The sequence below is a fragment of the Salvelinus alpinus genome, chromosome 15 (assembly GCF_045679555.1).
Source record: "Salvelinus alpinus chromosome 15, SLU_Salpinus.1, whole genome shotgun sequence".
Lineage (NCBI taxonomy): Eukaryota > Metazoa > Chordata > Actinopteri > Salmoniformes > Salmonidae > Salvelinus > Salvelinus alpinus.
The window spans coordinates 1,637,532-1,651,458 of record NC_092100.1 but is presented as its reverse complement, the minus strand read 5'-3'; the positions used below and the strand labels follow the sequence as shown (position 1 = coordinate 1,651,458).

The window sequence follows — 13,927 nt, the reverse complement described above, 5'->3', positions numbered from 1 at the left end:
TCTAAAATGGATTAAATAAAACATTTCCCTCAATCTACACACAATGCCCCATTATGGCAATGCAAAAAAATGGTTTGTAGAAATGTTTGCAAATTTATTTAAAATAAAAACAGAAATACCTGATTTACATCAGTATTCAGACCCTTTGCTAAGAGACTCAAAATTGAGCTCAGGTGCATCCTGTTTCCATTGATCATCCTTGAGATGTTTCTACAACTTGATTGGAGTCCACCTGTGGTAAATTCAATTGATTGGACATTATTTGGAAAGGCATAAACCTGTCTATATAAGGTCCTACAGTTGACAGTGCATGTCAGAGTGAAAACCAAGCCATGAGGTCAAAGGAATTGTCCGTAGAGCTCCGAGACAGGATTGTGTCGAGGCACAGATCTGGGGAAGGGAACCAAAACATTTCTGCAGCGTTAAAGGTCCCCAAGAACACAGTGGCCTCCATCATTCTTAAATGGAAGAAGTTTGGAACCACGAAGACTCTTCCTAGAGCTGGCCTCCTGGCCAAACTGAGCAATCGGGGGAGAAGGGCCTTGGTCAGGGAGGTGACCAAGAACCCGATGGTCACTAACAGAGCTCCAGAGTTCCTCTGTGGAGATGGGAGAACCTTCCAGAAGGACAACCATCTCTGCAGCACTCCACCAATCAGGCCTTTATGGTAGAGTGGCCAGACGGAAGCCACTCCTCAGTAAAAGGCACATGACAGATCGCTTGGAGTTTGTCAAAAGGCACCTAATGGACTCAGACCATGAGAAACAAGATTCTCTGGTCTGATGAAACCAAGATTGACCTCTTTGGCCTGAATGCCAAGCGTCTCGTCTGGAGGAAACCTGGCACCATCCCTATAGTGAAGAATGGTGGTGGCAGCATCATGCTGTGGGGATGTTTTTCAGCGGCAGGGACTGGGAGACTAGTCAGGATCAAGGCAAAGACAAACGGAGAAAAGTACAGAGAGATCCTTGATTTTTTTTTTTTACGAGTCCAGAGCACTCAGGACCTCAGACTGGGGCGAAGGTTGACCTTCCAACTGGACAACGACCCTAAGCACACAACCAAGACAACGCAGGAGTGGCTTCGGGACAAGTAATTGAATGTCCTTGAGTGGCCCAGCCAGAGCCCGGACTTGAACCTGATCGAACATCTCTGGAGAGATTTGAAAATAGCTGTGCAGCAACGATGCTCTCCAATCAACCTGACAGAACATGAGAGGATCTGTAGAGAAGAATGGGAGAAACTCCCCAAATACAGGTGTGCCAAGCTTGTAGCGTCATACCCAAGAAGATTCGAGGCTGTAATCGCTGCCCAAGGTGCTTCAACAAAGTACTGAGTAAAATAATTTCTTAACTCTTATTTTTCTTAGAACTGCATCTCAGAGGTCTAAGGCACTGCATCTCAGCGCAAGAGGTGTTACTACAGACCCGGGTTCATTCCCAGGCTGTGCCAGGGAGTTGGCCCAGCGTCTGTGTTTCCTCCGACACATTGGCTTCCGGGTTAAGCAGGTGGGTGTTGAGTGCGGTTTGGCGGGTCATGTTTCGGAGGAAGCATGACTCCACCTTCGCCTCTCCTGAGCACATTGGGGAGTTGCAGCGATGAGACATGATTGAAAATTGGCGAGAAAAAGGGGGTAAAATCCACACAAGAAAACCACCTGCATTGTTAGTTATGGGCTTGTCAGCATTTCACTGTAAGGTGACATTTTGCATTTGGCACATTATGACAAATACAATTTGATTTGAGTCCCTGTGAGGATGGAACATCAGTCTAGGAAACAGGAAACAGATGACTCAAAATGCTGTGGCACCTGGAGGCTTTATCATAGATATTGTCTGTAAGTATATGTCTGTTATCCATAAGTTGGTAGTTGATCATATGAGTGGAAGTTGTGTTACCGCTGTCAGGCTCCGGCCCCTCTGCTGTCTCCTCCTGGCAGAGTGTGGTGAGGGGTATGTGGGCGTAGGGGGCGCCACAGAGACGGTCACTCTGCGTCTTCTTCTGCTGCTCGCTTGCTGCCTCAGTTGGTAATCTGACACACACACACACACACACACACACACACACACACACACACACACACACACACACACAGTAACATATTTCAGCAATGAAAACAGCAAAACATGTGGAGAGAATTTCCAAAATGCTAAATCCACCAATTTTTCCCCATTAGTTTTTTTCCATCAGAAATGATTATAGGTACCTTCATGTGTATGTAAAATATTACTGTTCTCAGATTTCAAATTCATAGACTTTAGTGTGGATGGTTTTTGGTTTGTTGCTTATCTGGAACGGAATGTTCACAGCCTGTATATTTGACTGTGGTTGTCTCACCTAGCAATCTTAAAATGAACGCAGTATTGAAGGCTGTCCTGGAAAGACCATCTGGTAAATGACTAAAGTGTAAATGTTATAAATCTCCCGTGACATTACCCCTGTACCACATCTCACCATACTACTGTACTATATCTAGTCACCATACTACTGTACTATATCTAGTCACCATACTACTGTACTATATCTACTGTCACCATACTACTACTTCTTAATTGAAACATATTACATTTAAGTTTTTACTGCAAATAAATCAAGGGAAAAAGATGTTAAGCATGTTCATTTATTTAAGCTCTATTTCCCTATGTAATTCCTTGCTGTAGAGTTCTCTGAGCGTTTTCTAAATGTCAATCTGAATGTATGTGTGTGTATATATATTAGTCTGAATCGATTTGATTACAGTGAGGGAGAGTCGCAGTACTTTATAACAGAGGAACTCATGTTCACTGTTGTACAAGGATGAATTGTACAACATTATATTGATTTTTATAAATAATTTTAATAAATAATTTTATTTTTTATAAATATCTACTGTCACCATACTACTGTACTATATCTACTGTCACCATACTACTGTACTATATCTACTGTACTATATCTACTGTCACCATACTACTGTACTATATCTACTGTCACCATACTACTGTACTATATCTACTGTTCTATATCTACTGTACTATATCTACTGTCACCATACTACTGTACTATATCTGTCACCATACTACTGTACTATATCTACTGTACTATATCTACTGTACTATATCTACTGTCACCATACTACTGTACTATATCTACTGTACTATATCTACTGTCACCATACTACTGTACTATATCTACTGTCACCATACTACTGTACTATATCTACTGTTCTATATCTACTGTACTATATCTACTGTCACCATACTACTGTACTATATCTGTCACCATACTACTGTACTATATCTACTGTACTATATCTACTGTACTATATCTACTGTACTATATCTACTGTACTATATCTACTGTCACCATACTACTGTACTACTGTCACCATACTACTGTACTATATCTACTGTCACCATACTACTGTACTATATCTACTGTACTATATCTACTGTCACCATACTACTGTACTATATCTGTCACCATACTACTGTACTATATCTACTGTACTATATCTACTGTCACCATACTACTGTACTATATCTGTCACCATACTACTGTACTATATCTACTGTACTATATCTACTGTACTATATCTACTGTACTATATCTACTGTCACCATACTACTGTACTATATCTACTGTCACCATACTACTGTACTATATCTACTGTCACCATACTACTGTACTATATCTACTGTACTATATCTACTGTCACCATACTACTGTACTATATCTACTGTCACCATACTACGGTCACCATACTACTGTACTATATCTACTGTCACCATACTACTGTACTATATCTACTGTACTATATCTACTGTCACCATACTACTGTACTATATCTACTGTCACCATACTACTGTACTATATCTACTGTCACCATACTACTGTACTATATCTACTGTCACCATACTACTGTACTATATCTAGTCACCATACTACTGTACTATATCTACTGTCACCATACTACTGTACTATATCTACTGTACTATATCTACTGTCACCACACTACTGTACTATATCTACTGTCACCATACTACTGTACTATATCTACTGTCACCATACTACTGTACTATATCTACTGTCACCATACTACTGTACTATATCTACTGTCACCATACTACTGTACTATATCTACTGTACTATATCTACTGTCACCATACTACTGTACTATATCTGTCACCATACTACTGTACTATATCTACTGTACTATATCTACTGTCACCATACTACTGTACTATATCTGTCACCATACTACTGTACTATATCTACTGTACTATATCTACTGTACTATATCTACTGTACTATATCTACTGTACTATATCTACTGTCACCATACTACTGTACTATATCTACTGTCACCATACTACTGTACTATATCTACTGTCACCATACTACTGTACTATATCTACTGTACTATATCTACTGTACTATATCTACTGTCACCATACTACTGTACTATATCTACTGTCACCATACTACGGTCACCATACTACTGTACTATATCTACTGTCACCATACTACTGTACTATATCTACTGTACTATATCTACTGTCACCATACTACTGTACTATATCTACTGTCACCATACTACTGTACTATATCTACTGTCACCATACTACTGTACTATATCTACTGTCACCATACTACTGTACTATATCTAGTCACCATACTACTGTACTATATCTACTGTCACCATACTACTGTACTATATCTACTGTACTATATCTACTGTACTACATCTACTGTACTATATCTACTGTCACCATACTACTGTACTATATCTACTGTCACCATACTACTGTACTATATCTACTGTACTATATCTACTGTACTATATCTACTGTACTATATCTACTGTCACCATACTACTGTACTATATCTACTGTCACTATATCTACTGTCACTATATCTACTGTACTATATCTACTGTCACTATATCTACTGTACTATATCTACTGTCACCATACTACTGTACTATATCTAGTCACAATACTACTGTACTATATCTACTGTCACCATACTACTGTACTATATCTACTGTACTATATCTACTGTCACCATACTACTGTACTACATCTACTGTACTATATCTACTGTCACCATACTACTGTACTATATCTACTGTCACCATACTACTGTACTATATCTACTGTCACCATACTACTGTACTATATCTACTGTACTATATCTACTGTACTATATCTACTGTCACCATACTACTGTACTATATCTAGTCACCATACTACTGTACTATATCTAGTCACCATACTACTGTACTATATCTACTGTCACCATACTACTACTTCTTAATTGAAACATATTACATTTAAGTTTTTACTGCAAATAAATCAAGGGAAAAAGATGTTAAGCATGTTCATTTATTTAAGCTCTATTTCCCTATGTAATTCCTTGCTGTAGAGTTCTCTGAGCGTTTTCTAAATGTCAATCTGAATGTATGTGTGTGTATATATATTAGTCTGAATCGATTTGATTACAGTGAGGGAGAGTCGCAGTACTTTATAACAGAGGAACTCATGTTCACTGTTGTACAAGGATGAATTGTACAACATTATATTGATTTTTATAAATAATTTTAATAAATAATTTTATTTTTTATAAATATCTACTGTCACCATACTACTGTACTATATCTACTGTCACCATACTACTGTACTATATCTACTGTCACCATACTACTGTACTATATCTACTGTCACCATACTACTGTACTATATCTACTGTTCTATATCTACTGTACTATATCTACTGTCACCATACTACTGTACTATATCTGTCACCATACTACTGTACTATATCTACTGTACTATATCTACTGTACTATATCTACTGTCACCATACTACTGTACTATATCTACTGTACTATATCTACTGTCACCATACTACTGTACTATATCTACTGTCACCATACTACTGTACTATATCTACTGTTCTATATCTACTGTACTATATCTACTGTCACCATACTACTGTACTATATCTGTCACCATACTACTGTACTATATCTACTGTACTATATCTACTGTACTATATCTACTGTCACCATACTACTGTACTATATCTACTGTCACCATACTACTGTACTATATCTACTGTCACCATACTACTGTACTATATCTACTGTCACCATACTACTGTACTATATCTGTCACCATACTACTGTACTATATCTACTGTACTATATCTACTGTCACCATACTACTGTACTATATCTGTCACCATACTACTGTACTATATCTACTGTACTATATCTACTGTACTATATCTACTGTACTATATCTACTGTCACCATACTACTGTACTATATCTACTGTCACCATACTACTGTACTATATCTACTGTCACCATACTACTGTACTATATCTACTGTACTATATCTACTGTACTATATCTACTGTCACCATACTACTGTACTATATCTACTGTCACCATACTACGGTCACCATACTACTGTACTATATCTACTGTCACCATACTACTGTACTATATCTACTGTCACCATACTACTGTACTATATCTACTGTCACCATACTACTGTACTATATCTACTGTCACCATACTACTGTACTATATCTAGTCACCATACTACTGTACTATATCTACTGTCACCATACTACTGTACTATATCTACTGTACTATATCTACTGTCACCACACTACTGTACTATATCTACTGTCACCATACTACTGTACTATATCTACTGTCACCATACTACTGTACTATATCTACTGTACTATATCTACTGTACTACATCTACTGTACTATATCTACTGTCACCATACTACTGTACTATATCTACTGTCACCATACTACTGTACTATATCTACTGTACTATATCTACTGTACTATATCTACTGTACTATATCTACTGTCACCATACTACTGTACTATATCTACTGTACTATATCTACTGTACTATATCTACTGTACTATATCTGTCACCATACTACTGTACTATATCTACTGTACTATATCTACTGTACTATATCTACTGTACTATATCTACTGTACTATATCTACTGTCACCATACTACTGTACTATATCTACTGTCACCATACTACTGTACTATATCTACTGTCACCATACTACTGTACTATATCTACTGTACTATATCTACTGTACTATATCTACTGTCACCATACTACTGTACTATATCTACTGTCACCATACTACGGTCACCATACTACTGTACTATATCTACTGTCACCATACTACTGTACTATATCTACTGTACTATATCTACTGTCACCATACTACTGTACTATATCTACTGTCACCATACTACTGTACTATATCTACTGTCACCATACTACTGTACTATATCTACTGTCACCATACTACTGTACTATATCTAGTCACCATACTACTGTACTATATCTACTGTCACCATACTACTGTACTATATCTACTGTACTATATCTACTGTACTACATCTACTGTACTATATCTACTGTCACCATACTACTGTACTATATCTACTGTCACCATACTACTGTACTATATCTACTGTACTATATCTACTGTACTATATCTACTGTACTATATCTACTGTCACCATACTACTGTACTATATCTACTGTCACTATATCTACTGTCACTACTGTACTATATCTACTGTCACCAGTAGTCACCATACTACTGTACTATATCTAGTCACCATACTACTGTACTATATCTAGTCACCATACTACTGTACTATATCTACTGTCACCATACTACTACTTCTTAATTGAAACATATTACATTTAAGTTTTTACTGCAAATAAATCAAGGGAAAAAGATGTTAAGCATGTTCATTTATTTAAGCTCTATTTCCCTATGTAATTCCTTGCTGTAGAGTTCTCTGAGCGTTTTCTAAATGTCAATCTGAATGTATGTGTGTGTATATATATTAGTCTGAATCGATTTGATTACAGTGAGGGAGAGTCGCAGTACTTTATAACAGAGGAACTCATGTTCACTGTTGTACAAGGATGAATTGTACAACATTATATTGATTTTAATAAATAATTTTAATAAATAATTTTATTTTTTATAAATATCTACTGTCACCATACTACTGTACTATATCTACTGTCACCATACTACTGTACTATATCTACTGTACTATATCTACTGTCACCATACTACTGTACTATATCTACTGTCACCATACTACTGTACTATATCTACTGTTCTATATCTACTGTACTATATCTACTGTCACCATACTCCTGTACTATATCTGTCACCATACTACTGTACTATATCTACTGTACTATATCTACTGTACTATATCTACTGTCACCATACTACTGTACTATATCTACTGTACTATATCTACTGTCACCATACTACTGTACTATATCTACTGTCACCATACTACTGTACTATATCTACTGTTCTATATCTACTGTACTATATCTACTGTCACCATACTACTGTACTATATCTGTCACCATACTACTGTACTATATCTACTGTACTATATCTACTGTACTATATCTACTGTCACCATACTACTGTACTATATCTACTGTCACCATACTACTGTACTATATCTACTGTCACCATACTACTGTACTATATCTACTGTCACCATACTACTGTACTATATCTGTCACCATACTACTGTACTATATCTACTGTACTATATCTACTGTCACCATACTACTGTACTATATCTGTCACCATACTACTGTACTATATCTACTGTACTATATCTACTGTACTATATCTACTGTACTATATCTACTGTCACCATACTACTGTACTATATCTACTGTCACCATACTACTGTACTATATCTACTGTCACCATACTACTGTACTATATCTACTGTACTATATCTACTGTACTATATCTACTGTCACCATACTACTGTACTATATCTACTGTCACCATACTACGGTCACCATACTACTGTACTATATCTACTGTCACCATACTACTGTACTATATCTACTGTCACCATACTACTGTACTATATCTAGTCACCATACTACTGTACTATATCTACTGTCACCATACTACTGTACTATATCTACTGTACTATATCTACTGTCACCACACTACTGTACTATATCTACTGTCACCATACTACTGTACTATATCTACTGTCACCATAATACTGTACTATATCTACTGTACTATATCTACTGTACTACATCTACTGTACTATATCTACTGTCACCATACTACTGTACTATATCTACTGTCACCATACTACTGTACTATATCTACTGTACTATATCTACTGTACTATATCTACTGTACTATATCTACTGTCACCATACTACTGTACTATATCTACTGTCACTATATCTACTGTCACTATATCTACTGTACTATATCTACTGTCACTATATCTACTGTACTATATCTACTGTCACCATACTACTGTACTATATCTAGTCACAATACTACTGTACTATATCTACTGTCACCATACTACTGTACTATATCTACTGTACTATATCTACTGTCACCATACTACTGTACTACATCTACTGTACTATATCTACTGTCACCATACTACTGTACTATATCTACTGTCACCATACTACTGTACTATATCTACTGTCACCATACTACTGTACTATATCTACTGTACTATATCTACTGTACTATATCTACTGTCACCATACTACTGTACTATATCTACTGTCACCATACTACTGTACTATATCTACTGTCACCATACTACTGTACTATATCTACTGTTCTATATCTACTGTACTATATCTACTGTCACCATACTACTGTACTATATCTGTCACCATACTACTGTACTATATCTACTGTACTATATCTACTGTACTATATCTACTGTACTATATCTACTGTCACCATACTACTGTACTATATCTACTGTCACCATACTACTGTACTATATCTACTGTCACCATACTACTGTACTATATCTGTCACCATACTACTGTACTATATCTACTGTCACCATACTACTGTACTATATCTGTCACCATACTACTGTACTATATCTACTGTACTATATCTACTGTACTATATCTACTGTACTATATCTACTGTCACCATACTACTGTACTATATCTACTGTCACCATACTACTGTACTATATCTACTGTCACCATACTACTGTACTATATCTACTGTACTATATCTACTGTCACCATACTACTGTACTATATCTACTGTCACCATACTACGGTCACCATACTACTGTACTATATCTACTGTCACCATACTACTGTACTATATCTACTGTACTATATCTACTGTCACCATACTACTGTACTATATCTACTGTCACCATACTACTGTACTATATCTACTGTCACCATACTACTGTACTATATCTACTGTCACCATACTACTGTACTATATCTAGTCACCATACTACTGTACTATATCTACTGTCACCATACTACTGTACTATATCTACTGTCACCACACTACTGTACTATATCTACTGTCACCATACTACTGTACTATATCTACTGTCACCATACTACTGTACTATATCTACTGTACTATATCTACTGTACTACATCTACTGTACTATATCTACTGTCACCATACTACTGTACTATATCTACTGTCACCATACTACTGTACTATATCTACTGTACTATATCTACTGTACTATATCTACTGTACTATATCTACTGTCACCATACTACTGTACTATATCTACTGTCACTATATCTACTGTCACTATATCTACTGTACTATATCTACTGTCACTATATCTACTGTACTATATATACTGTCACCATACTACTGTACTATATCTAGTCACCATACTACTGTACTATATCTACTGTCACCATACTACTGTACTATATCTACTGTACTATATCTACTGTCACCATACTACTGTACTACATCTACTGTACTATATCTACTGTCACCATACTACTGTACTATATCTACTGTCACCATACTACTGTACTATATCTACTGTCACCATACTACTGTACTATATCTACTGTACTATATCTACTGTACTATATCTACTGTCACCATACTACTGTACTATATCTAGTCACCATACTACTGTACTATATCTAGTCACCATACTACTGTACTATATCTACTGTCACCATACTACTGTACTATATCTAGTCACCATACTACTGTACTATATCTAGTCACCATACTACTGTACTATATCTACTGTACTATATCTACTGTCACCATACTAATGTACTATATCTACTGTCACCATACTACTGTACTATATCTACTGTCACCATACTACTGTACTATATCTACAGTACTATATCTACTGTCACCATACTACTGTACTATATCTACTGTACTATATCTACCGTACTATATCTACTGTACTATACTACTGTACTATATCTACTGTACTATATCTACTGTCACCATACTAATGTACTATATCTACTGTCACCATACTACTGTACTATATCTACTGTCACCATACTACTGTACTATATCTACTGTACTATATCTACTGTCACCATACTACTGTACTATATCTACTGTCACCATACTACTGTACTATATCTACTGTCACCATACTACTGTACTATATCTACTGTCACCATACTACTGTCACTATACTACTGTACTATATCTACTGTCACCATACTACTGTACTATATCTACTGTACTATATCTACTGTCACCATACTACTGTACTATATCTACTATCACCATACTACTGTACTATATCCACTGTCACCATACTACTGTACTATATCTACTGTACTATATCCACTGTCACCATACTACTGTACTACATCTACTGTACTATATCCACTGTCACCATACTACTGTACTACATCTACTGTCACCATACTACTGTACTATATCTACTGTCACCATACTACTGTACTATATCTACTGTACTACATCTACTGTACTATATCTACTGTCACCATACTACTGTACTATATCTACTGTCACCATACTACTGTACTATATCTACTGTACTATACTACTGTACTATATATACTGTACTATATCTACTGTCACCATACTACTGTACTATATCTACTGTACTATATCTACTGTCACCATACTACTGTACTATATCTACTGTCACCATACTACTGTACTATATCTACTGTACTACATCTACTGTACTATATCTACTGTCACCATACTACTGTACTATATCTACTGTACTACATCTACTGTACTATATCTACTGTCACCATACTACTGTACTATATCTACTGTACTACATCTACTGTACTATATCTACTGTCACCATACTACTGTACTATATCTACTGTACTATATCTACTGTCACCATACTACTGTACTATATATACTGTCACCATACTACTGTACTATATCTACTGTACTACATCTACTGTACTATATCTACTGTCACCATACTACTGTACTATATCTACTGTCACCATACTACTGTACTATATCTACTGTCACCATACTACTGTACTATATCTACTGTCACCATACTACTGTACTATATCTACTGTCACCATACTACTGTACTATATCTACTGTACTATATCTACTGTACTATATCTACTGTACTATATCTACTGTACTATATCTACTGTCACCATACTACTGTACTATATCTACTGTCACTATATCTACTGTCACTATATCTACTGTACTATATCTACTGTCACTATATCTACTGTACTATATATACTGTCACCATACTACTGTACTATATCTAGTCACCATACTACTGTACTATATCTACTGTCACCATACTACTGTACTATATCTACTGTACTATATCTACTGTCACCATACTACTGTACTACATCTACTGTACTATATCTACTGTCACCATACTACTGTACTATATCTACTGTCACCATACTACTGTACTATATCTACTGTCACCATACTACTGTACTATATCTACTGTACTATATCTACTGTACTATATCTACTGTCACCATACTACTGTACTATATCTAGTCACCATACTACTGTACTATATCTAGTCACCATACTACTGTAATATATCTACTGTACTATATCTACTGTCACCATACTAATGTACTATATCTACTGTCACCATACTACTGTACTATATCTACTGTCACCATACTACTGTACTATATCTACAGTACTATATCTACTGTCACCATACTACTGTACTATATCTACTGTACTATATCTACCGTACTATATCTACTGTACTATACTACTGTACTATATCTACTGTACTATATCTACTGTCACCATACTACTGTACTACATATACTGTCACCATACTATTGTACTATATATACTGTACCATATCTACTGTCACCATACTACTGTACTATATCTACTGTCACCATACTACTGTACTATATCTACTGTCACCATACTACTGTACTATATCTACTGTACTATATCTACTGTCACCATACTAATGTACTATATCTACTGTCACCATACTACTGTACTATATCTACTGTCACCATACTACTGTACTATATCTACTGTCACCATACTACTGTACTATATCTACTGTCACCATACTACTGTACTATATCTAGTCACCATACTACTGTACTATATCTACTGTCACCATACTACTGTACTATATCTACTGTACTATATCTACTGTCACCACACTACTGTACTATATCTACTGTCACCATACTACTGTACTATATCTACTGTCACCATACTACTGTACTATATCTACTGTACTACATCTACTGTACTATATCTACTGTCACCATACTACTGTACTATATCTACTGTCACCATACTACTGTACTATATCTACTGTACTATATCTACTGTACTATATCTACTGTACTATATCTACTGTCACCATACTACTGTACTATATCTACTGTCACGATATCTACTGTCACTATATCTACTGTACTATATCTACTGTCACTATATCTACTGTACTATATATACTGTCACCATACTACTGTACTATATCTAGTCACCATACTACTGTACTATATCTACTGTCACCATACTACTGTA

General features: G+C 35.7%; 1 protein-coding gene across 5 annotated transcripts in view; it reads right to left on the bottom strand.

The window, feature by feature from the left end:
• nhsa (Nance-Horan syndrome a (congenital cataracts and dental anomalies)) overlaps window positions 1-13,927 on the bottom strand; it is a 112,746-nt gene that overhangs the window by 65,701 nt on the left and 33,118 nt on the right. For all 5 annotated transcript variants that reach the window (XR_011667924.1, XM_071342242.1, XM_071342244.1 and 2 more), the window contains exon 3: window positions 1,899-2,032. Coding sequence is in view for 4 of the 5 variants with exons in the window: in XM_071342242.1 (XP_071198343.1) it covers window positions 1,899-2,032 (134 nt within the window). In the remaining variant the exon portion in view is untranslated. The remainder of the gene's footprint in view (window positions 1-1,898; window positions 2,033-13,927) is intronic.